The sequence below is a fragment of the Pelobates fuscus genome, chromosome 9, assembly GCF_036172605.1.
Source record: "Pelobates fuscus isolate aPelFus1 chromosome 9, aPelFus1.pri, whole genome shotgun sequence".
In the NCBI taxonomy this organism is placed as follows: Eukaryota; Metazoa; Chordata; class Amphibia; order Anura; family Pelobatidae; genus Pelobates; species Pelobates fuscus.
In genome coordinates, this window is record NC_086325.1 from 29,521,081 (window position 1) to 29,548,804 (window position 27,724).

Sequence of the window (27,724 nt, forward strand, 5' to 3'; positions counted from 1 at the left end):
ACTCTATACCACAAAAGGAAATAAGTTACGGATTTTTGCCGGAGGCTCAGTGCCACTTCCAACCTTTTGGGATTCAAAGAGCTGAGATTACTACACTGACAATAGACAGCACAAGGGTCACAGCAGAAAAAGGGCCTCATATAGGTAAGTAAGTAAGTAGGCAGGCTGATAGACAGATGTCTTGTGTAATCCCTTCCATTTGCGAAAAAATATTAAGGTTCAGGTGAGTGAGGCTAGTCAATTAAAGTGGTTCGTTACCATGTTTGTCCCAATCATTTACTACCAAATTTGGAATGGTTTAAAGGGACACTATAGTCACCTGAACAACTTTAGCTTAATGAAGCAGTTTTGGTGTATAGAACATGCCCCTACAGCCTCACTGCTCAATCCTCTGCCATTTAGGAGTTAAATCCCTTTGTTTATGAACCCTAGTCACACCTCCCTGCATGTGACTTGCACAGCCTTCCATAAACACTTCCTGTAAAGAGAGCCCTATTTAGGCTTTCTTTATTGCAAGTTCTGTTTAATTAAGATTTTCTTATCCCCTGCTATGTTAATAGCTTGCTAGACCCTGCAAGAGCCTCCTGTATGTGATTAAAGTTCAATTTAGAGATTGAGATACAATTATTTAAGGTAAATTACATCTGTTTGAAAGTGAAACCAGTTTTTTTTTCATGCAGGCTCTGTCAATCATAGCCAGGGGAGGTGTGGCTAGGGCTGCATAAACAGAAACAAAGTGATTTAACTCCTAAATGACAGTGAATTGAGCAGTGAAACTGCAGGGGAATGATCTATACACTAAAACTGCTTTATTTAGCTAAAGTAATTTAGGTGACTATAGTGTTCCTTTAAATAGTTGTTGTTATCATTATCGATTACCAGCTGTTTCCGTGCCAATAACGTTTAGCACTTGGTTATTAGTGTCTGGTGAAAGTTTTAACATTTCCAGATAGATTAATAAGGGGAGTGGAACGCAAAGTAACACCAGGTTTCATTGCTGGGCAGTAAAACTTTCCACCTGACATTACCAGAGTAAAAATTACACCCGCCTCATCTAGGTGTATAGAGGATAAACTACTCCAAACTCTCAATACATCCTATAATAAACAGATACATTTATTCTATATTTAAAGGGACACTGAAGCACTGAAGAATATATATATGCAAGATACATGTAGTTTTCACTAAGTTTGGAATGTCAGGTGCATAGAGACACTGAGGGCAACTGGCTCAGGTGAGCTCTCAAACGGTTTATGGTGTTTGGGAATGAATTGGAAAATGCACCTTTTTCTTGCTGTAAGTCCAGTTTGCCCAATAATAAATGAGAAGTGGTGGTCGGTACCGGTGGAGACAGCCATGCGTAACATGCAGACGTGAAATGCAAGTGTTGACAATGAAAGCCAGTCGATATGATTTTTTTTTTTTAGCAGCAAACATCTGCTTGTTAGTATTTATTTAGAATACATAACGGCTGCTTTTTACCAAAAAAACATTGAAACAAGTCCTAAGGGAGTTATGGATAAAGAAAACCCTGGGGACTTCTAAAACAGATGCAATCACCATGGAAACCTATGGAACGATCCTAATGACTGCTCCACTTTCAGAACTGTGCCTCACGATTGATACATTATACATAACCTGCTTCATATGGAAATTACTGTCTGAATTCAGTCTGCAATAACTACACGACTTAACATTTCAAGGAACACATAGCGCCACCTAGCAGAAAGAGCATGTTAATACAGGCAAGAAACAGGTGAACTAACTTTCAAGGATATAAAAATTATCACTGCTGTGGACTCCAACTCCAATTATGCTTATCCAATAAAAGGCTGTAGGTCAACTACTCTGACATCAACCACTGTCAGTTATTATGTTTTAGTTAAATTAACAAAGCCAGATCACGATACACTCTAATTAACTATTTTATTATAACAGCTGTCATGACAGTGTAGTTACAATGTAGGGCAAAAGAAACGTAGGGGTTAAAAAGGTAAAGCCACCATGACGTCAGGGGAAAATTCTTAGAAATCAGACCTACCGGACACCAAGCTAAGGAGAGACTTCAAAGGGGTTTAGTCAATAAACAATGAGCTGTGATAACTTTAAAACTAACTTGTGTAATTTAGAAAACCGGTAGGGTTAAAAAAAGAATTCCCAATTCTGCGGTTATAGATTGTATCCTAAATTACACAAGCCAGTTCTCAAGATGCCACAACGCACACCTTTTATTAACAGACCTCATATTGAATGCAGTTGGTAAAGTAATCACTAGGAGTTTCCAAGGGGTTGGTCAATACAATGTTTCCTGGAAAGAAAATGTTTTTTTTTGCAAAGGATTTGTAACAGGTCCCATACTTGGACAGGTCTCCTGCCGCTACCTCTACATACACACAAGCAAGACAAAACATACAAAATGTCATGTAACGAGGCAACTAGGAAGGTCGATGGGTTACAAAGAACATATAATACAAGAGGCTAAGAGAAGAAGATTGTATGTCGTAGGTGATGAAGACTGCAGGCCATGGGTTGAGCAGATCAGAGGACAACGCAAACCAGACGTTTCTCCCTGAATGGATTCTCAGGTGCTGGAACTGGAGAGACCAATGGATCGGACAGGGAGTGAGACTGACAGAATGAGAGGATCTCGGAAACCACGATAGACACCTGGAAGACATAAGCAGTGATGAAGGATTAAAACAAACAAAACAAAAAGACAAATTACAGCTTTCAGGAATAAGGAATGGACTAAATTTTTGGCCAGGTTTTATCCGGCTAATTTTTGGACAATAACTCCCGTCACGGAAAACTGTAAGCTTATGGCAAATACAGATGGCTTATGAATAATTTGCTGTCTTTTAAAAACTATAAAATTCTATTAGACGTAAAGTTTTTGTGAGAGTCCTGAAGCAACAGGAGGAAAACCTGACTCATATGGTCTTAAAGCAGAAGAACCTTAACATGTTTTTTTTGTTTTGTTGTTTCTTTATTATCAAATATAGTCCATGTTCCATCATTTAGCATTTTAGAAAATATACTTTGTGTTGATCATTTTTCAAAATGTTAAGAACTTTTTTCGCAACAAAAATAAAGCATTTCAACCAAACATTGGATAGTTTGGGCCCCACCGGAGAGGACGCCAATGTGTCCCAGGACAATGGAATGCTGGGAGCTACTCTGCAAATCACAGTCTCGGATTGGCTGCTGTCATCACATGATCTCTACGGCCTTGCTTGTTTTTCCATTTCTATTATCAGTAACTGGCAACGGTCACAACACTTACATTTATGAAGGCAAGATGGCTATAACTTGCCTGAGATTAAAATTAATTTTAAAATGGTTTTAAACTGATTAGTAGGAAGACATTTTCAGATGACAGTACCATAATAAATGTATATCATATATACTTTATAACAATATATTTTACTTCCCTTTTATGCTACTATCAATGTTCAAGGTTACATTGGTAAAAAGAACAAAGAATTCTAATAAAAGAAAACAAAACTACTATACACTATACTTTACCCATGTTACTTTAAATATTAATCATAGTTTGGTGGCATAACCCCCCCCCAAAAACATTCCAATGATTGTGATGATGAAGTAAGTTCTCTAATATACCTCTGTGAGGCAGGTACGTTCAACGCAGCATTGAGTGTTTAGGTCTCACCAGCATGCTGATGACTTTGAGAATTTAATTAAAAATCAGATTGGACTTATTAATCTCATCACAACTTTCAAAACATTTACCTTCATGGCATCAGATATTTATATACTTTGAGATTTACTAAGATTTACTAAGACTAACATTTCGAAGATTCCCAAACCCATGGGTTGGCCAATGTGGTCTGCTTATTTGCATAGTTTACTTGGCATTCTGGGAGAGTTGCCATATGCACCTATTCCCTTGTTAAATGTTGGAGTTTCAGGTTTAGAACAACTAAGCAGCAATAAATTGTCTTAACTCTTTCAGGGTCAACAGACTGACATAAGCCTCTCGGCTGCTTGCTTTAATTCATTCTTACCTTCGTTCTGCTTACATTCACCTCCATCTTCAACTGTTCCACTGTTTTACGAGCCTCGGCAATTTTAGTCATGTTGTTTGACATTGTGTAAAGCGGTGTAACTGTCACAGAGCCACTGTTTCTTGATACTGCAATGAGAAGGGCCACCTGGTGCCCCAGGAGATTGGGCAGGTCACAGCAAGTAGAGGAGAGTTAATTACAGGTAAGTGGATATCCTAGGGGTATGTGTTGCTTATATGACAGAGCATCTACATGTGTAAAAAATGTTTTATTTACTTAACTCTGTGATAGCACCTGCCTTTCAACTGAAATGAAACATGATTTATTAATATCTCTACTTAAAGTACAACTGTGTTAACGGAATAGTATGAAATTACATCTATATACTATCCCAGCGAGATTTTTTTATTTTTTACTAACGTGAGAATTGTCAAGAATACAAAGTGTTTGCACAGTGAATTTCAAATTTAAGATCTCAATAAGCTTAATTGTAACCGTTCTACAAGCCAGCCATGGTTTCAATTTAACTTTATCTAAAAAATTTAAAAATGACTTTGAAGTAAATATTTGTTTTATTTAAAGATAGATATAGAATAGAGAAAAGATAGATATATAAAAGAAAGCTTGTCCTGGACATGCAGGTCTTGGGGACTTTGAATTCTTGACAATTTTCACATTTGTAATAACCTCGACTGTACAAATGATTTTGACCTTCTTGGACTTTCTTGCTATGCCACTGGCTCAGCAGTAGTAATGAGAGCTAGGTTGGCTGCACATGCGCGTCATCACCTCCACACACTAGGCATCGTGTAAAGCCAGATGACTACTTATGTAGACATTGTAGAGGTCTGTAAACGAAAAGCTAGCTGGTTATCATGCAAATATAGTTTAAAAAACTGCTGTAGTACCAAGGCTACATGTAATTTATGGAGGGTTGCTTAAGCCACTGTACTAACCAAACAACTCTATAATCCTGAAAATGATCTGCTCAAACACTAGTTCATTGTACTGAAAAACCTTATTACCCCACCGCTCATTATTCGAGTTCAAAGTGAATTTAAAGTCAATTTCCCATTCAAGATAAGAGTAGCCAAACTGCAAACATTTTCTATGTCAGTCATATTTCTGTTTCGTTTACTTTGGCCTTAAATTTTAAATTTCCTTCAAATTCACTTTGAATTCTCACACTAAGGGATCCTACAGTGCCAGGAAAACAAACCTGTTTTCCTGGTAATATAGGCTCCTGGAGTGCCCCCTCCCTCGCACTCCCCTCTACTGCGGGCTGATGGGTTAAAAAACCCTTCAGCCACTTACCTGAATCCAGCGCCGATGTCCCTCAGCGCTGGGTCAGGCTCCGACCACGCTCCTCCCTCGCCTTCAGGGAGACCTAATGGGTATGTGCGGCAATGGCCGCACGCGCATTAGACCTCCCCATAGGAAAGCATTATTTAATGCTTTCCTATGGGGAAATTCTGATGCTGGAGTTCCTGGAAGCCCTCTAGTGGCTGCCTGTTAGACAGTCACAGACTTAGAGCTGCAATGCAAACATTGTCGTTCTCTGGAACTACAATGTTTTACATTGCAGCACTAAGTGCAAAAGGGTCACAGCACCCAGACCACTTCAATTAGCTGAAGTGGTCTGGGTGCCCACAGTGTCCCTTTTAGTGAATAAGCGTGTGAATCAGTATCTATGGCTATTTAACCAGGGTCCTGGTAATATTCATTGGAAATTATTACTGAATAGTTATTTGTGATGAAGTTAAAATTCAAATTGTAAAAATTAGGCCAAAATGCCAGCTTGGAAATAGAGAAAAATCGCATTTTATTTTAAAGCTAAATTTAGCAAATGCGATCCTTCTTGTGTAAATAAACCTCACTGTCAGTGTGATGCTGCAATTAAGGTTTAGCTGGTATAAAAGGAAGGCAACATTCTAAAACTGGAGCAATCAGCAGGGACATTGCATCAGTTTCCATGGTGATTGCATCACTTTTAGAATGTTGCCCACTCAATTCCATTTCTACATTAGAGAACACGCTGCCTGCTTGTAAATGGTATTTATTGCAAATCTTTACTTATTTCAAACCATCGCCTTCTCCCTTTGCTCTGTGATACCTGCTCCTTGTTGATCCACCATTTAATTGGGAACGCTAGGTTTTTACAGAAAGGGGGCGAATTAATGGAACAAAGAACTGCTCCACAGGGAAGGAGATTTTACAGGATTATAGTATTAGTGGGTTAAGCAGCCCACTACAGGAAATGATACGCAATATTGGTACTACACTAGTTTCTCGTGTCTGAAGGTCTTGGTTTCTTACATGGCACTCAACAGGTTAAACCCTGTATGTGACAACAATGGGGAGGATTGCATCATTGCTCCCTGCTCTTTGTTTCAAAGCGGACTACATTAACCCTTTCATGACTGGAGCCTTGGCTCCTAAAAGGTAAATAAAATTTAAAAAAAATGCTTAATCTTTCATAAGGAATAGGCAAATCCCATTATATTGTGTAAGGCATGATATCGCAATGGTCACTAAGGGGTTAATGAATTTACACCTTCCAACCCTACAGATTATTCCTTTAATTCCAATTAAACAATTGATATTTTATCCAATAGCTACCTTTGTTTTCCTCTAGCAGAAAATGCTGCTCTTTAACCCTTGTATTGCCAATAGTGTAGTGTTGGCTAATTTTGCAATCATGCATCATGGGAAATGTATGTAACAAACATCTGGGGTACCACAGTTAACCACTACAGCAGTGGGGTGTAAAGATCACCAGCAATGGAAGAGTTAATGTAAGGAAATTGGGAACAGTGTACCTGGCACCGATATGGTTAACCTGGCTAGGAAGAGCAATGAATAGGACCTTTCAGTGTTGTAGTGTGAAGGTTTACTCACCTGTATGGGGGCAGTCTGCAGGGTAAGTGCCAAAAGTGAAAGGCGATACACTGGGACAAACAGACCCCTCTCCAGCTCCAGCAGAGTGTTTGTGAGACAGAGACTGCTAACAGACCTAGTGACAGCTGCAAGTCAATAGTGGATCTCCAGGGAGGCAGCGGGAGGAGGGACGAGGGACAGGTGTGACTGTGAAACCGCACAATAAAAACTACACAACATACAGTCTGTGTAAATATCGCAAGACAAGGACAGAGACCCCCTATTTGTATTGATCTAAGGGTCTCTCGTTCACAACCCAGTCCATATTCCCTTCCTCGTTGTCCCTCGTTTCAAGGAGGACAGAATGTTTAATGTGTATGAATGTATCACAGAGCTCCACAGCAATGAAAAATCACAGTAATGTGTCATTGGTATGGCTGTATCACAGAGCTCTACAGTAATGTGTCATTGGTATGAATGTATCACAGAGCTCCACGGCAATAACAATCGCAACAATGTGTCATTGGTATGAATGTATCACAGAGCTCCACAGCAATAAAAATCACAGCAATGTGTCATTGGTAGGACTGAATCACAGAGCTCCACAGCAATACAAATCACAGCAATGTGTCATTGGTATGAATGTATCACAGAGCTCCACAGCAATGAAAATCACAATAATATACAATATTAATATAATATAATGTGTACAATACAGAGCTCCAAAGGAGTAAAACACAATATAATAAACTCACAGTTATTTCAGTTCCAGTAAATGTGCCACTTCTTCGTTCTAGATAACCAAAGTGCATCACGTCATCTAGAACATATATTTTATAGCAACCCCTCAGTGTCTGATATTATGGGAGGACTGAAAAACATTTTGCAAAATTTAGGGCATATATATATATATATATATATATATATATATATATATATATATATATATATATATATATAGACACAGAGGGAAATGAGATTCGGCTGTACATAATCTAAAACAGGAACAGAAAAAGATACATAGTGTGATACAGCAAAATAAATAATAATGCGCTGGTATAATAATGCACTCACAAGATCAAAATGAATAATGCACAAAAAAAGGTGCCTGCCCCGATAAACTTGGGCGGCTGAACGGTCCACGGGGCAGGCACCTTTTTGGGCCCAGTGGAGAGTGGAGGCGTTCAGCCGCCCAAGTTTATCGGGGCAGGCACCTTTTTTTGTGCATTATTCATTTTGATCTTGTGAGTGCATTATTATACCAGCGCATTATTATTTATTTTGCTGTATCACACTATGTATCTTTTTCTGTTCCTGTTTTAGATTATGCACAGCCGAATCTCATTTCCCTCTGTGTCTATATATATATATGTTGTAAAAGGTCAGGAACTGGGCCACGACCTTGAGAGGCTGTTTTGACTATATCAGATAAGTATATCTAGATACCATTGTAATACAATTTGAGGTATCATATATATACATATTGCTTTTTCTTTGAAAATTTAGGGCATGTCAGACAAATTGGAAAACCAGAGGAATTGAAGATTTTTCTTTAAATGCACCTATTTTAGCCAAATATTTTGAATTTGATTTCCAGTTTGGTTTGCAGTTCACCGTTTAGTAAATATCCACACTGAAGAGAATTCACCAAAGTCTAAAAGTCAGGCCAAAGTAGACGACTTGGAAAAATTCTCCAACTCTGTGTCACAGATCCAATTTTGCAATTCGCCCCAATGTATGTTTTATTTCAGTGTATAAATAGACCCTTTTGTGTTTCCATTTTTTTTTTGTTAGTTTAAACTTGTAGCGCCACCTGTCTGTGCTGCTCTATTATTTCAACTCCAACTCATTTCAAGCACTGTGTATGTCTTTCTATTGAGTATGTGATGATTGTACTATTCCTTGATCAATCACTGGGAGCCGTTCTCAAGCTTTATTCTCCCATTGGGGTATCTAGTTATTTATTTCTAATGGGCAGAGATAGGGCTAGAGAACCCTTTGTTTGATTAACCCTGCTGTGGAGAAGTTAAAACAATTTATTTCTGAGTAACTATGCAGTGGATTAAGGTACAAACGTTGTAAATTACAGCATGTAGGGCAGTCTTTAATGTGGGGCAAACAGGCACAGCTACTCCTATGGAGCACAAAGCAGCTGCCCTGTTTGTCCTCCACATGCAACAATATATTTTAGGATCGCCGATATCTATGTATCTGTATGTGTGTCAGTGTATGTGTATATGTGCATACATCCCACATTCAAATGCCAACACTACACAAAAAGACATCCCCGCATTCAAACTTCAACACTACATACAAACACACTACTGCATTGCAACGTCAACACTAGATACAAACACACCTATGTGTTAAACAGCGAAATTATACAAACACTCACCCCTGCATGCAAAATAACTAAACTACACATAAATGGATGCTTGCATTCAAATGTCAACACCACATACAAAACACACCCATACATTCACACAAACATACTCCATACAAAATCATGCTTACATTCCAACACACAAACACGGCTCAGTGCTAAATACAACCCTGCTGGCACGGGAAAATGGCAGAGTCCCAGCTGTCAAAGCATTGTTTGTAATTGCATGACAGAGGGTGATCTACCTTTTGGCCATCCTAGCAATAGCGGGGCCCAAAATCCTTACATCAGGGTCCGCTCTATTTTAGTTCCGCCACTGCATTGGGTGGAGAGTGTGACTGCATGCCGGGAGTGGAGGGCAGGCAGGGCCCACGCAAATGCTTGGCCATGGTCCAATCAATATTAACGATGGCTGTGACAGCATGAATTATCATGAAATCCCAGTCACAGTTTAACTTCTCCTAGTTCCTTCTACAATGTACACGTAGTTGATTTCCAAACTACTCTCATAGAATTGGCTAGGCAGATAATCAAAAGAAGAGAGTATTTTCATTATTAAAGGGACACTATAGTCACCAGAACAACTACAGCTTAATGTAGTTGTTCTGGTGAGTATAATCATTGCCTTCAGGCATTTTCATGTAAACACTGCCTTTTCAGAGAAAAGGCAGTGTTTACATTGCCCCTAGGGACACCTCCAAGTGGCCACTCCTCAGGTGGCCACTGGAGGGGCTTCCTGGCTCACGGCTGCACAGTAAGCAGCCCTGCCGTTCAGCATCCCCACGCTTTGCATGGGAACGCAGAATTTTCCTCATAGATCCAGATTGGGCAAAATGGCATTTGGCCCCGCCCCGTGCCGATTTTAGCCAATCCACTGCTTTCCCTATGGGTCAGAGCCAGCACAAACAGACCTGACCCTATAGTGATCCTTTAATAGCTTTTTTTGTGCATATTTTCATTCATTATTTGCAAGTAGCATTAATAAACATGGGTCAACTTCACCCCCCCTGTGAGTGTCCCTTTGGATTTATTTTTGGTGCACAAACGGCAACATTTCTCAATGAGCAAATCTAGCCTCCATGTTTTTAGCATGGGGAAATACAGAAAACTGGATTTTATGAAACTAGGTGATAAATAGAACTGGTGAATCATTACTACACGAGGTTAACAGATACATTAATCCGTGGGATCCCCTTTTTATAGCCTCTAGTAACCAAGGCCCATTTCCTTTACGATACACTGCACATCCAGATTCCTATTACCGAACACAACATCCTTTCACCCTTCGTACAGCTGTCTCCGCGATGCCAGTGAATCATGTTCAGGGTTATATTTGGATTTGAGATTCTTGTTCAGTTTCCATGACAACGCGAGCAAGAAACAAAACGAAAAGAACTTTTTATGCGATACATGTATATCTACATGTATATTTGTGTCTCTTGTATTTGGAACATGCTACACATTCAATTGCTCGCACAGTATATGTTAACTGTACATTAAAATAAAATTAAAAATTAAAAATGTTTTAAATATTTGAAGGTTTCAGGCAAAAGAAGAAGATATAGTGGGAGAGGTAATTGGGACCAGAATAGAAAAATGAAGAAGTTGGTAAACAGGAAAATGTTACACAGAAACAAAATTTGTTACGAAGAGAAAAATTGGAAACAATAAAAATGGTGTTAATGTCTCATCCCTTTATAATTAAAGAGCCTTAAATCTAACCCATCTTTCCTGAAGCACAGGGCAATGAAAGGTTCCCAAAATGACCACAAACATGGTTCCATCAACCTTTAGTGGACATAAAAAAAAAAAGAAAATCAAAAAAATCTGAGACTTTGTATATTTGTTCCAGACGAACACCATAACATATCTTAAATCACGGTGCCAGTTCTCCCAGCAGAAGGTCATTAGAGAACAGAGAAGTGGTGGTACCTCCCCAATGGAAAATTGACAGATCTGAGACACGGTGACACCATGCACAGATAAAAATGGCATAAAACATTAGAGACATGGTATCACTTCCACCAGTAGAACATCATCATTATTTATATAACACCGATATAATCAAAAACCTTACCCAGAGTAATGTCATTATTGATCCAATAAAAGGTGCCACCCCCTTCTCTTATAGAACATCAATAGAGATCAGAGACAATATGAACATCACCACTTTATTTACAGAATCCGAAATGCAAAATTCATACAGCGTATATACATATGCAACAATTTTATTTACACCATAAACTTAATTATACAAATACGCAGTCCATACTGCCTTCAAATTTACAGTACTCTCACAACATGCATATCTGCTTACCAGATTAAAACCCAGTTACCACCCATATATAGACTGCAGCCTTTTATGCATTGAAATTACAGCCTGAGTAACAGAATTCAGCAAACAGAAAATACACGTTTATCTTAATTAAATGATTAACCAGTCACTCTGTGACATTAGAGGAACACTGGACTCTTTGCACTATAACAGAAGCTTAGTCCTTGAAGGGTTTAATAATGCAAGTTTTAGAACTTCTCTAAAGGGCTACTTACTACCCCGTAAACAGGGTTCCGTTCGGATTGAACTTCCGCACATTCGGCCGAAGAACACAAATGCATTGAGGAGTAAATGGAGACACATATCAAGCACAGCCTTGTATTTGCATATCCAGAGATGATCTCAAACCTTGAAGGGCGACCGTTAAGCCTTCTTTATAAACGTCACAGGGCAAAAATCTTTAAGTGCAAGAACAATTTAAAAATCATGGATATACATTTAAAGTTTGAATTAAGGCACTGGCCAGCACTTTACATTAATGAAATGGAAATTTGCGTTAAGATTTAAATTTTTATGATGTGTATCGTAGCAGTGCAAGCTAGGGTGCTGACCATTTTGGCACTCCGAAAAAGAAAACCATGCACTTTAACACCAATTTAAGAGTATGGCATAAGATGACTGTACTAACTGGATTTGCTTGGGATGAATTCATTATAAAATATATAGAAGCAATGCAGATTTACACTAGGAGATTCTATACTGGAGATTCGACCACATAGCAATCCGTTATCAATGCCAACACTTTAAGTTCAGATTTAAATATATATCTTCTTGATGACCCTGGGGCAAGACGATAAAACAGGCCCATATGTTTCACATGTAGGCGATCCCATTTTAAGTTCCATTTAATACCTGGAGTACATACAGCACTGTGTTATGGATGCAATTTAGGGAGGTGTTTAATGCCAACTTTTCATTAAGGGTTTCAAAGTTTTGCCTGGGCACAAGTGTGGTAGATGCACCATAACCTCTTCGTAAATTGTGCCAACATCAAAGTGAAATGGACAGATAGCCGATACATTTCTATGGCTTCAGAAAGCTGTAAATATTGTGTCCTGCAGAATGTATTGTGTCTGGGAACTTTGGGACCACGTAGTAATCATGAGTGTCAAAATCTCTTACTTCTTCGACCTCCTCTTTTAGCACAAGTTACAAGGAGGGCCTAGGAACTTTTATTCACTTCTTTTTTATGGATGCCAGTCACTGCATAGCGGATTTGACAAGACGCAATCGTTTTGGCATAACAAAATGGCTGCCCTCTCCTTATACTATTCTTAAACAGCCCTATTTACATGGGGCAGTTCTTGGATCTGGTGTTGAAATGAGGAGTGTAGGGGATTCATGAGCGTGCCTAGTTTCTTTTCACTATCGAGCTAGAATGGGAGGTACAGCTTAAAGATATGTAAAACCTTCATTTTATTCCTGTAGGACTCGAACAACCAGTTATTGGCTAGGTGAGTAGTTCTATTGCTTTTCTATAATGCTGAACATCATAGCCACAGTATAATCGATACCCTACACCAGCCAAACTCAGAAATGTAATGTTTTAAAAACGTTCCTAAATATTGGCCTAATTCTGTACAGATTGTGATCTGTACAATCTGCAATCATGAATAGAAGTTTTCAATTTTAATGGTGTAGTCCATAACTTGTACAGTGTAGAAGAATATTCTTGATATGGTACAACGAAGTACCACAATGGCCATTATTATGTCCATCAAACTTCAAAGTCGCCCTGGTGACCACTTCATTATCTGTGAGTGTCTTAAGCACTACGTACCATCAATAACTACAGCTGTCTCCATGAATACAGTATCAAAACATAGCCATAGTTATCCTCTTAATGTTTTAAGAAAAAAAAAAAAAAAAAACCCTTAAACACCCTATGCTAATATCAGCCACTAGTGTAAAGAAGTAGGACGTTCCATACAGTATCAAGATCCTCATTATCATGACATTCGATAGTCCATAACCTAAAAGATTTTTTTTTAAAATCTTTAATCTAAAAGGAACTAAAAATACAAAGTCCTGTAGGCCTCAGCCTTTGAGAACAAATCACTGGAATCGTTAGACTATGAATACACCTAGAAACATCTTCCAGATTAGATATTTTTGCTAAAAATGGAATCTGTCATTTTCCAAAGCATATGTACAGAATAATTAACATGCTGTTTTGAAAAACTCAAGACACAAAGCTTTGTCTCTAGAAGCTCTATATCATTAAACCATTTCATGACTTTTTTTTTTAATACTGGAAACCTCGAAGAATATATTTCTTCTTTGGATTTTACGGTCCCCTCTAGAAGTATTTTTACAAAAGTTGGACCTTGACGAGTCCTTATTCCCCCAAAAGATATGAAGACCTGTTTGAATAACACACAACCATAATTTCCTTAAATGTTCTTTTCAGGCAAGTTCTGTCGATACTCTCGAAGTTAACAAACAAACTTAAAATATCTTTATATGATCTGACCTGTCTGACGCATTTTACAGCTGTGAGGATAATGCATCTTTAACCTGCTCTGTTCCAAATCGATATTGATATGCTTGTTCAGAGTTGGGATTTTTGGTAGAGTACATGTTTGTAATCAGTTGTGCTATCGTTCTTTCTATGTTATTTTGTTGTTACAGTACTTATTTTAATTTGACTAACAAGGAATTGTTAGTACAAGTTTTGTGAAATCGTGACTATTTATTGCTTAAGTGTTAGAAAAGGTTTTGCTCTGGTTTTTGGGAGGTCCTTTTTGCTGAATTTGACAAGTATCCGATAGTGTTGATAACTATTCTGTGCATGGATTGTGATTGTTTAACACGCAAGCTTGAGCAAAGCAAAGGGCACTTCTCACTGAATTGATAATTGAAGTTGTTGAAAACGGCTGCCTTCGAACAATTTCACCATTTAAAAAGAGTTAACACGTTGACAACTGACAAACAATAGATTGTAATTTATCCCGGATTGTTTTAAGTCTAGGGTTGAAATCTAAAATAAAAATCGTAGAAAGTTTGGATGCCACTAAATGTACACAATAGCTGGGAATAAAGCGGCAAATACTAAAAAGGACAAAATCTCCTGCAGGACAGCTCCAGACAATGACCTCAAATTACTGTGAATCAGTAGATTAAGACCATAGGTTTTCTTCTTAGCAAGTAAATCAATAGAAATAGCTGCATATTCTGGCTTATTTAAAGATATAAAACACCACAACATGTTATTTAGTGACAGATATTAGACTGGGATGACCATGTACTACTGAAGTACTGAGTGGCCTGACCAGGTAAGATTGTAGCACTGTTTGGTATGATCAGTTAATGTTCTAGAATCTAGATGGACATTCAAACAGTTACTGGAATTCCATTTATGTGGGTGCATCATTTGAACTTGTAACATTCAGGAGGAATTCCCACAGAACTACATTCACTACATTAATGGTCTACATAGTTTTCGATGACCCAGAGGCATATAACCTGATAAAATATATAATGAAGCATATCTCCCTGAATACTATACTTTGTTCACGTAGAATACATTTGTGGTTTGAACAGAATAATCTGTTGATGTATCTCAAGGAGCAGAATCGATATCTTCAAGTAATCTTAATGTCAAAATAAATTAGCGAAGGACATCACACACATAATACTTCTCTGGTCATCATACATTCGGACCCTGTATGTAGATTTGTGTAAACAACTTTACATCCACACAATTTTGCGACTTTGTATATACATAGGTAGAAACATCATATGGCTGCCATGGTATTGTTATGAAGCAACAACCACAAGCATTGGACAATTCTCATGTTTGTTCATCACACTGTTGTCATTACCTTGAGAGACCCCGTGTGGAACCTCATGATCTTTTTTTTGAGTGCCTGTGATGCTTTCACTTTAAACATTTGGGGGCGTCCATCTGCATCACGAGGTGGAAGCTGCAGGGGCCAAACAAGCTCTCCTTCCTCCTCTTCACCTTCTGAATCCACTCGGGAGTCCACTCTGGACTCACCCTCCTGCCCCCCTACACTAATCTCTGCTGTAGACCTCCACTTCCTACAAGGAGGACCAAGCCTTACAGCAGGTCCCCTCCCTTCTCTTCCTAATGTGTAGCAACGGCCACCCTCCTGTATGTGGCCTCTAGGGTCACCCCACTCTTGAGAAAGATCTCTATGTTCCATCCATCCTTCTGAATGACCTCTGGACCCAATCCAACCCTCTGCATGACTTCTGGCATCTATCCAGCCCTCTGCATTTCCTCTAGGTACATCCCAAACCTCTGGGTGGTTCCTGGGGTCTGCCCCTGCCTCCCCACGAGGACTGGGATCCCTGAGGCTTGTTTCTGACAGGGATCTTGGGGTCCTCCTCCCTCCTCTTTTACGAGGTGGTTCCTCTGCTGACAGACATTTCCTAGGTTGACGAGGAGGGGAGCCTTCTACACTGTGGCCTTTCAACAATGGGGGGTGCTTCCTGCGAGGACCACGGTGAGGGGGTGTGTAGGAGGCATTTGTTATACGGCATACTGGAGGCTGAGCAGGAGGAGGGGGAGGAGGAGGAGCAGGTCGCTCAGTAGATGCCGAACGCAGGTATGGTGTCCGAAGCTGACGGCGGAGGAGAGAAAGTATATAGCCTTCAGCCCGGCGGGAAGCAGATGGTGGAGATGAAGGAGAAGGATACGGAGCAGAGAGTGATCGAGGAACCAAGAGGCGGGAGGAGGAAGAGCGAGGATGGGGAGATCCCACAACCAGATCACCTGAAGGTTAAGAAAAAACAAGTGGGCCAGAAAACAAAAACAGAAAGGGAAGAGAAAATGGATGAAAGATGTGAGATTCATCACAGGTAACCATGTTCACCACACCGCATTCATGCGCCACTTACCTGCACTCTTTGGACGTTCGTTTGCATACTGCATACGAGCCTCCGTCTGTCGGGCTACTGGGGCAGAGTCCAAAAACACATCGCATGTCTCCACGCCATCACCTTCGTAGGCTGTAAGAAGCAGAAAAGAAAGTTAGTCCAAAATAGCATTTTCCCCATAATGGTCAATATATATACCTATGATATCACACTACACGAATGTGAAATAATATAGACGATCCCCATTATCTATATCTATCTCTTCCACTTGGCTCCCTATTAATCATTATTATAAGCTCCGACTTTTGCAACTTTCAGACAGCATAGGGAGATCAATAGGGAATATTTTAATCAATGTGTCAGTAAATAATCTGGTGTGAATTATCTTTCTACAACAGGTAGTCCTCATTTTGCGACTTACCTACATAACGACGCCTCGGACTTACCACCAGCTCTGTAGCATGGGGATTCGAGGGATTCCCCACATTAGAAAGCTGGTCTATGTTCGGGGGAATTATCTGTATTTATGATCAAATTTGAAAAAAGTTTTTAGGCACTTTTCTCTTTTCTAGCGCATTTCATTTATTAATATTTCTGCCACTTTTCACACCAGAAAAGTAACTGTAATAGTGTTTAGCGGGCTGAGGGAAGAATGAACCGTCTGTTCCAGACAAGTGACAGTTCCACTTTAACACAAATTTAAAAGAAAATGGACCATTGTATCAAAACCCAGATACAGGCAATTATAATAAATTCCTAAAAGGAACCAACACTTCTTTTGAATGTATACCATTAGATAAAACATTGCTAAACTTACTAATACAAAGTCAAAAGTGCAATTTTTTCACTAGAAATAGCCTGGTGTATGCATAATTCATATGCTTTAACCAGATTTAGATAGCAAACTCGTTTGGGCAGAGCCCTCTTCACTTATTGTTCTTGTATGTCAAACATGTTTTGCTAGAACTATTTGTCTTCGTTTATCTGTTGTACAGCACTGCGGAATATGTTGGCGCTATATAAAAATCATTGTAATTATTAGCTAACCTAAAATTGTGATTTAATGACGGAGGTGAAGTAACAACCCTGCCCTTATGTAGTTTCACACTGCAGTCCTATCAACAAATGCCATCAACCTATCGTTCCTGTAAGTTTTCTTGTAATTGTCCTATTTATAGTTCAATCGCCCCTCTCATAATATTGTAAAGCGCTACGGAATCTGTTGGCGCTATATAAATGGCATTAATAATAAATGTAGCATAGCTGATCTTTTGCCATACATGGGATAGCGTGTATACATACCAGTGTATAAATGGCACACAGATATATGTACATGAAAAGTATTCAAAGCATATTTCCTTTGAAGCTGACAGGTCCCCCAGATAGTCGGACTAGAAAATGCCCTTGGCATCTTGCCCAAAACACAACTGTAACATTTGCATACAAGATGAATAAAGATTCCGATGGCAAGACTCCAAAAATGTAAATATAGCAGCTAAAATTGGGGCTTAACATGCCCAAACTAACGGAACAATCCCAGGCACTTGCAGGACAGGATAATTGGCATGAGCTATGTATGGAAGGGGAAAAGATAAAAGCAGGCAGACAAACCTAACAGGTCTTGGACTATTTCTGGCTATGGGTGATGGGAGTTGGAATACAACAAATCTGCAACATAAACTTATGGGCAGGAAACTCAGACCGGCTTCAAATAAAACAATTATTTTTTTATTATTCTTATTGCTTATTTTTACAGTGCTGACGCATTCCACCGCCTAGGATGATAATGTATAATCCAATACGTTAAACATACAGAAACAAACTGATCAAGCACGGTTTCAGAGCACCAACAAGACAAAACCTTTTTAAAAGTCGGATACCAAAATCACTTCAAATATAAATTCAACGTTTAAATAATAGGTTTATGTTAATATTTCTCACAAAGCATAAAAAAAAAGCCAAAAAGTAAAAAAAAAAAAAAAAAAAAGTCAGTTGAGGTCAGATGCATGCTGGGAATTATGTTTGAAACAAAAGAGTCAATTAATGCAAAGGACAAACATTTTATATTTGGAAAACAAAACAAAAAAAGTTAGCCGAATTACCCTATTTTACTCGTAAAACTTTTCTGTAACTGTATAGGACCGCATGCTTTCCATTCTAGCTCTGAATTACTCTGTGCACCTGCTGATAGCACTCCGTTGATGATATTTACTATTGATATAGGATGGCAGACATTAGCAGACACAGAATGCAGAACACTAGATGTGTTTGCTATTATATTGCATGTATCATTGCAGACGTGACTTGGAATTTATTATAAATTGCCTGTATCTGGGTTTTGATATGATGGTCCATTTTCTTTTAAATTTGTGTTAAAGTGGAGCTGTCACTTGTCTGGAAGAGACTGTTCATTCTTCCCTCAGCCCGCTAAACGCTATTACAGTTACTTATGTTATATCTACTGCGAAAATAACTTTAAAAACCCTGGTGTACATTGGAAACAAAATAGAAAAAACAAACAAACAAAACAGAGGATGAAGCATCAATGATTAGGCGATTCATTTAAAGTATGGTGTGGACATTTAATGAAAATAGACACAACCTTTGGTACTCCAGATGTTGTCGACAATATTTCCACTGATACTTTGCCAACATTATGGCTGTCAGAGCGTGGAGGGTGCCTACCACTTCTATAGACAATGCTGGCCAGATAACGAGGACGGAATAGAGACATGTCAGTGTTCAGTTTGTGATTTTGGTTATGGTGTTAGTGGCTTTGGTTATTTCGTCTGTCAATAGTGTGTGTGTGTGTGTGTGTGTGTGTGTGTTCTGTCTGCGTCTCACCATTCTCCTGGTCTTTTTCTGCGCGAAATCTCAATTCTCCAAGTTGTCTTTCCAGTTCCCACAGCTGACGGTCAAGATCCTAAGATTAAAAAAAAGACAACAATATTTATCCTAAAGTATATAGTGCCTATAACTGGATACTCAAAATAGCAAAATTCTAAAACACAAACATAACATAGACAAGTTTTATAGTTCTAAGTTAGTTTGCAACCAGAAAAAAAAAATCACGGTTATATTTTAATATAGTACACTACTATAGATAGATACTTAGACCCAACACCATTATAAGTAGCATTTTGTTCAGAGTTCACTGAATTTCAATGGTGGCTTGCAGTTAATAAAAAGAGGTACCAGGAGATAGATCAAAGAGCTATATATATACCACCATACAGCTCTCCCATTTTTGTTCTTGAGCCAGTTCAGTATCGTGTGACTGGATCATTGTCTTACAAATTGCACAGGAGAATCATCTTATAAAACCTTAAATTCGAGGGGCAGTCTTGGCTTTTCTATTTATATATCTAAATACATTTACCATCATCCAACACTTGTCATAGAAGGTATATTAATTTGAGCCGCAGTGTGTGAATTAACTTAATCAGAAATTCAGAAAATGAAATTACAATGTATGCGCTGTAATTCCATGATAGAATTGCTCCCTAACAGACTTGCAAAACACTGTAAGTACATGGAAAGCATCATGAAGGAGGCTTCTTGTGACGGATAATTGGGTTTAAAATAAAAAGATTACTGGAACTGCATTGTTAGTAAGTAGACAAAATAAAAGTGTCATTGTCACCATTTGCAAAGACCCCCAACGATGATATCGCCACTGAGGGTCCAAAGGCTGGGGGCAGGGAAAGGCGAGTTTTACTTACTTGCTTAACTGTCCCTCACAGGGGCCCTACTTTGTTTTAATTTAGAAATATATGAAAAATGTAAAAAAAAAAATACAAAAAAATACAAAAAGAAAAAAAGAAAAGGAAAAAAAAAAAGAATTGGAAGCAATTCAGACGAGGTCGAAATAATTTAATGAAGTATAGATTTTTTGCCTATAAACTGAGACACTCAAACTGCTATTTTAGAAATATATATTATATTTATATTGGCTTTGCAACCTTAAACTTCTACAAACCCACAAATCTGTTCGCCACAGTGAGTGTGCACCCAAGACCAGCATGGCGTCACATGGTGTCTACGGTATCACTGTGTGGCAAACATTAGGGGTGCAAACCTCCACCGCCAATCAGAAATCCAAACCCTAGGAAAGCATGGCCGGAAACGGGACCTACTAAGAAGTGCGTTTGTGGATAAGAAATTAAAGGCTTTAGCAACTTCATTACAGTGAATTAGGCTTTGCAGCTGGGAGAATTTATTTAATCATTTGCAGTCTGGGTCTTTAAAACTTCTAACAGACTGTTCCAGATACCTAATTGGTTAACTCCACATGGATCAGAGACAGGCCCCGGACTGGCCATCGGGCAAACGCTCGGTGGGCCGCGATGGCGGTGGGCCGCGATGGCCATGGGCCGAGGCCGGCAAAAAAAAGATCAAGAGATCTCCCCTGCCAGCCCATGCAGGGCAGCACCTGCCCCAAAATGAAGTTCTGTCCCATCATGTGCCGGTCACTCTCCATGCATGCCGAGCAGCTTCCTTCTCTCCCTCTCGCAAGCAATCCGAGATTACCATGATAACCCGCGGCAACGCTCTGAAAAAAACGGTGCTCGCGAGAGGGAGAGAGGTGGTCTGTACCCTGCGGGGTACATACTAAATTACCTGCCCGCTGGACCACCAGGGATCTTTGTGCGCCGTGCCCCCTCTCACTGGACCACCAGGTATCTGCATGCTCTCTTCCACTTGCAAAGTTTTAAAAGGGAGTAAATTGGATTTTTTTTTGTTTTACTTTTGTTTTTCTAATTATTAATTTAAGCCCATATCCAACCACTATATACACACTACACACACTACACCCCCTACACTAACACACAAACATACTGCTCCACTGCACTAACATACTACACCCCTATATACACACACACACACACACACTACAACTTCTGCATGCACACACATTAATTTATATCCCCTATAAATACACATTTTACACCACCTATGCATACATTACCGCACCTATACACATGTGCTCTACAACACATACACCCAGAAAAACACACACACACACACACACACACACACACACACACACACACACTACAGCCCCTAGCCACGCATAGTACGCCACAAACAGAGACCCCTTTACACACAATACAGCACAAAGTAATTTGATGGGGGGGAGGGGGGGGGGTGATGAGTGTGAATGGTGGTGACATTACAGAAAACAAAGCAGTTTGCTTTTAGTGTGCATGTTGTGTGTTACATAGCTGAAAAGAGACTTGCGCCCATCAAGTTCAGCCTTCCTCACATATGTTTTTTGCTGTTGATCTGTTGTCTTTTGTGTAGAATTAAATGGGTGATATGACAGAGCGAATGCATAAAAATGTGAAAAATAAGATGTTCTACATGCTGTCTTGTCAGCAAAGCTTCTGTCAGCTTTGCCTGCCTACTGATGAATCACTGCTAGATTCTCACGTATGCACAAGAAGAAAAAAAACAAAAAAAAAAAGACATTTAAAAAGAAGAAAAAAAAAAAAAACTAAAAAACAAAAAACGGGGTACGCAATTAAGATGGTTCAGGACTCGCCAGCAATTTCCTGCAGAAACGTATTTACTTCTTTTACTATCAGAAATTGCAATTTGTGGGGAAAATAAGATAAAAGAAAAAAAAAAAAGCCAATGATGTCAGCTGTCAATCATCGTCTAAAATGCACATGACAGACTTCGAACTCAAAGAAGAATTGTCACTTATGGGGGTTTACATTACCGAACTGTAGACGTTAGCCATGTGATTTGTTATAGAAATATATTTTAATTCACGTCAGGCTGTCAACGCACTGCTGGCATACAATGCAAATTACCTTGACTCCCATGATGCCATGGGCCTTGGAAGGAAGGCCACATTGTCCCTTCTCTTGTACTAAGGAGTGTGTTACATACTTACTTTTATTGCACTCCTCACCTCAGTAAATGCGACAATGGCCCTTTTTAGTGTGAAAGGAAAGAGTACAGGGCTGTGACCGTTCCATTGCAAGAAAATTAAGTAGTTACTTTGTTTGAAGTAAACCTTGAAAACACAGAATGAAAAAACAAAACAACATAAATAGTTGTATTTCATAATCATCCTACAGGTGATTTTAAAGTGGCACTACGTCCATTGTTTATTCGCAACAGCAAAATGTCCCAATTAAGTGCCATCCCCTGTGTGACAGGTAATCATTTTGTCACCACATCCCCATGCATTACAGGGCAACCAGCCCTGGCATGAAGGATAAACAACAAAAGCAATAGCAATGTAGTAGGGATAGACCAATTATCGGTTCTGCGGATAGTTAGAGCCAATATTCAGCATTTTACAAATAATTGGTATTGGCATTGTAATTTACTGATATTAGCAATAACTTACTTCTCCCAGTCACCACACACCGTCTTCTGTATCCAGAAACCCCAGCCGTCAGCCGCAAAAAACGTTGAGGCCTCACGTCACCATTTTCTGTAAGTCTCCGCATGCGAAGCACAGCTGAACCCAGGGAGGCGAGACAGTATATAATCTACTGTCAGCAATCTCACTCCTATCAGTAACGGCATTGCACTCAGCAGTGCAGAATATATTGGCGCTTTTTAAAGTTTCAATAAATTATTGAACATATGCTGGGATCTTGGTGATCCCAGCATGTACTGGCTGGCTGAGAGTGATAGGAGTGTGATTGCTTTTAGCATGTTCAGTCAATGCCATATTTGTTAACAAAATTATGTTACTATTGTCAAAAACTTCAACTGTACAGAATTTTGGCACCAGCTATTGGCAATCGGCCATAAAGGCGATCGATGATCAGTATCGGGATCCACTCTTAAAAAATGACACCTGTTGATCCCTACAATGTGGATGGGAGAATTTGCAGTAACACGCAGCCTTGCAGACGCAGTTTATGGCAATTCCCAGTGAATACAGCATACCCAGGAATTCTTTAATAAGTGACAGCACAGGTTTTCATCAAATGTAATTCTATGCATTTACATTGCTGTGTTATAAACACAGAATTTAGAAAAAGTTGCTTGGACCAAAAAATAAATAACGACCCCCCACCCCAATAAACCCTAACCTCTAGTTATTTGTTCTGTATTTTAATATTCCCAAACTCCATACGAGCCCACTCACCTATAAAGAAAAGATGACAGCACAAACTATGTTGTGAGCGCGAGCGGTTAAAATAGACAGACAGAATCGGAGAGGAGAGAGGCAAAGCAGCTTAGAATGTGGCCACCTCAGGGATGAAAAGAAATTCAAGCCATAAGCATGACATTCTTTCATGCCTAAGGAAATAGCTTTGCAACCATCATGACACCGCTTAGGCCTTTCTCAAAACCTCAACAGGAAGTGCGGCAATGCCATGTAACATTAATAGTGAGAAAATGGCAGTCATTTGGCTAATGGTGCAGAGATTGGAATAATAAACTTCTTGTTCTACAGAACAGAAATAAACAGACGCCCCCCCCCCCCCTTTTGGTTCCCATTTATTTATGTAAAGGGGCATTTACTGTTCTGCATTAGCCATTGGCACGATACTCAAGTACCCTTCATATTGCTAGACAAAGGGTTAATTAAAGTTATCGTTCGGAATAAAACAGACTCTTAAAATAAACACAACAAAAAATAAATCCTGCAATAAGATACTTTAAATCCCCTGCTTAACCCGGAATAGATGTGTGATGCTGAATGTAGATTTTGTTATACGATCACAGGCCTGTATTCATCTCGGCAAACTGGGAGCAGTTTGAAGCCAAAGATCAATGAAAATAATGTCAAATAATGCAAAATTAGCATTTTGCTCCCAAGTTAACCTTGATGCAAAAGCTGCATCCGAAACTACAGAAGAAGCAATACATTGAGCACAAATCAGATTATGTGAATGGGGTGTATACATAGTATACATAGATAGATAGATGGAGGAGTAATAAAAGTAGTGTAGATACAAATGATATAAACCGTGTATAGGGAGTGTTGGAGATGTTCTTGCACACCAGATGTATGTATGTGAGTGGATTTGTGTGAATGCAAGAGGAGTAAACATGTATTAAAATCAGGCAGACAGCTCGTCTCCTCCTTCATAACGTTACAGCTTTCTGGGTGTTAATTCTATACCCAGTTGTTACATGTTAATACTTTATCATTCAGATATAATAAACAAATGGGCTTGTATGTTACAGAGAGCGAAAACAAAGGATTGTATATTGCATGCACGCTTTCTTTGTCTGCTGGTGTTAGTGTATCCTTGGCGGTTGCTAGAGGCCAGTGCTGACTTGATGTGATTCTAAGGTTTGGTATCGTATATGTGAGACGCTGGGAATGTGGTGGTACAGTTTGCACAATGCCCACGTTACATAGGACATGTAATAAATGCATGTGTATAAGCACTATTGTATATAAGTAATAAAGCAGACAAATAATAAGGGAAATGCTATAATCAGATTATTTGGAGACACAAGGAGAGTCGGATTGTCCCTTATTGTGTGATACTGTGTACATGCAGTGAGCATCATTTTTAAATTGGAAAAATAATATAATAATATCTCATTTTACTTTATTCTTTAATAAAGAATGCTTGGTAAGTTGTGTTTGATAAAACAATCATGATGAATAATCGATTGAGAATATATTGGAGTGATGTATATCTGATAATTGGAGGATGAAGTATAACACATGATCTGATAGATTGGAATGATTGATAATGCAGTGATTATATATACACCGGTATATATATATATATATATATATATATATATATATATCTCTATCTATCTCACAGAGTGAGAATAGGTTGGAGTGTTTAATAATGGGTTGTTAATATACAAGAGTGATGTTTAATAACGGACTGATAATACACTAAAATGATGTTTACCAATATACTGATAATACAAAGGAGTGATGTTTAATAACTGATTGATAATACACAAGAGTGATGTTTAATAATAGACTGATAATACACAGGAGCGATGTTTAATAATAGACTGATAATGCACTGAACTGATGTGTGATAACAGATTGATAATACAACGGAGTGCTGTTTAATAACTGATTGATAATACACAAGAGTGATGTTTAATAATAGACTGATAATACACAGGAGTGATGCGCAATAGTGTGATACTACATTGGAGGAATGTGAATGTGTCATAATAGACTTAATACACTGGAGTAATAGATAATTAATTGATTATGTATAATAAATCATCTGATAGGAATGATTGATAATTAATTGATGATACATTACAATGATATATACAGCAACAAGTGATAATACATTGGAGTGATGTATAATAATAGCTTGATAATATATTAGAGTAATGTATAATAAGGAACCATTAATAGATCAGCGGGATTTGTAGTAATACACTGATAATACACTTAAGGGATTTGTGATTATAGACTGACAGTAATAATTTATCAGAGTTATGTGTAGTGATACATTGATAATAGACTGGTTTGGTGTGTAGTAATACACTGGAGGGATGTGTAATAATACACTGGAGGGATATGCAAGAATAGATTGATAATACATTGTAGGAATGTGTAATAATAAAGTGACAAAACACAGAATGATAATAACAGACTAATAATATGTTTGAGTGGTGTGTAATAGTAGACTGATAATACACAGAAGGATGTGTAGTATTAGATTGATAATACACTAGAGGGATGTTTAATAATACCCTGATAATACACTGGAGTAATGTGTAATAATGGTGTGATGATACATAGGAGGAATATATAATACCCGATTGATAATATATCATTAGAATGATAATACATTGGAGGGGTGTGTATCAATGTATCAAAAATACATTGATGGGGTGTGTAATAATATATTGATAATACATTGGAGTGATGATTAATAACAGATTGATGATGTGATTTGGAATACTCTAGAATAGATTGGCAATGTATTAGAGTGATGTAAAATAGATAATATATTGGACTTGTGTATAATAAAATAAATAATATATTGATTGGTGTAATATATATTGATAATATAGTGGAGATATGAATACAAAAATATATATAATCCATTGAAATGATGTATAATAATAGATTTATAATAAAAGAGAGATTTATTATATATGTGAATGAGGTATAATAGATTTATAATATATAGGAATGATGTATAATAACAGAATGGTAATACATTATAATGAATGACATAATAGATTGATCATTTATACTAACAGCTAGATAATACATTGGAATAACAACAGAATGATAAGATGTTTGAAGAATATATAAGAGATTGATAATATATTAGAACAATATATAATAACAGATTGATCAGCTCTTTGTACGATAAATAATATATTGTAATAAATAACATTAATAATAATAAACAATGTATAAAAACAGATTAATATACTGTAATAAACATTAATAACAATATACTGTAATAATAAATATATAATAACAGATTAATAATAATACATACTGTAATAATAAACTATATAACAGATTAATAATATACTGTAATAAACAATATATAATAACAGATTAATAATATACTGTAATAATGTATGATAACAGATTAATATGAATAATATACTGTAATAATAAATATATAACAGATTAATAATGATATACTGTAATAATATATAATAACAGATTAATAATAATAATAATAATATACTGTAGTGATAATAAACAATATATAATAACAGAGTGCAGCCCCCCTCTCCTTTACCTCTCCTCCCTGGATGGCTCTCCGGACCCGGATCTCCTGTCTCTCCTGCAGCAGGCTCAGTTCGCACAGGGCGGCCAGGCTCCCCCGCAGGGCCCTCCGGATCTCCCCCCGATCCCAGGAACCTCCCGAGCCCAGCATGTCACCTCCCCGCCGGCTGAGCCCTGACTGAGCGGAGACAGCGGGAGCAGAGGGACCCGGTGCACATTAACAGCCAATCACAGCACGAGCTTGTACTGAGAGGCAGCGTATCAGCCAATCATGACGCAGCATATCTCTCTAACCCCGGAATGTCTAGGAGCCTCGGCAAGGCTCAATGTAACCCATCTATATTGGGAATGGAATGGCCCAATAGCAGCAAACCACTGCTTGCCACGCCCACTGTCTTCTTCATGGACAAGGATAGAAACCAGGGTCTAAGCCACGCCCTGACTTATAGTTACGCCCCCTGCCACGTCTGGTATAGAATGAGTACCATGGAAGAGACGTTAATGGGAGGGTCTAAGGAAGGACAGTCTGCAAGGGGCGGGGCTAGTATGGAAAGTTCTGCAGAGGGCGGTGCTAGAGGTGGGAGGAG

General features: G+C 38.4%; 2 protein-coding genes across 3 annotated transcripts; both read right to left on the minus strand.

The window, feature by feature from the left end:
- Positions 1-1,909: 1,909 nt before the first annotated feature.
- On the minus strand, positions 1,910-7,064 carry GNG8 (G protein subunit gamma 8). Of its 2 annotated transcripts, none has more exons than XM_063433327.1 (3): positions 6,924-7,064; positions 4,026-4,153; positions 1,910-2,667 (listed from the first exon to the last, which is right to left on the minus strand). In XM_063433327.1, the coding sequence occupies exons 2-3, from the start codon at positions 4,107-4,109 to the stop codon at positions 2,539-2,541; spliced, it is 213 nt and encodes a 70-aa protein (XP_063289397.1). In that variant the 5' UTR covers positions 4,110-4,153; positions 6,924-7,064; the 3' UTR covers positions 1,910-2,538. The 2 variants fall into 2 exon arrangements, with proteins under 2 accessions (XP_063289397.1, XP_063289396.1); XM_063433326.1 differs by having other exon boundaries at positions 4,026-4,172; positions 6,924-7,061.
- A 4,378-nt stretch (positions 7,065-11,442) lies between these two features.
- DACT3 (dishevelled binding antagonist of beta catenin 3) lies at positions 11,443-27,334 on the minus strand. The gene is made up of 4 exons (XM_063431796.1): positions 27,151-27,334; positions 19,310-19,388; positions 16,487-16,597; positions 11,443-16,361 (listed from the first exon to the last, which is right to left on the minus strand). The coding sequence occupies exons 1-4, from the start codon at positions 27,286-27,288 to the stop codon at positions 15,427-15,429; spliced, it is 1,263 nt and encodes a 420-aa protein (XP_063287866.1). The 5' UTR covers positions 27,289-27,334; the 3' UTR covers positions 11,443-15,426.
- Positions 27,335-27,724: the final 390 nt, after the last annotated feature.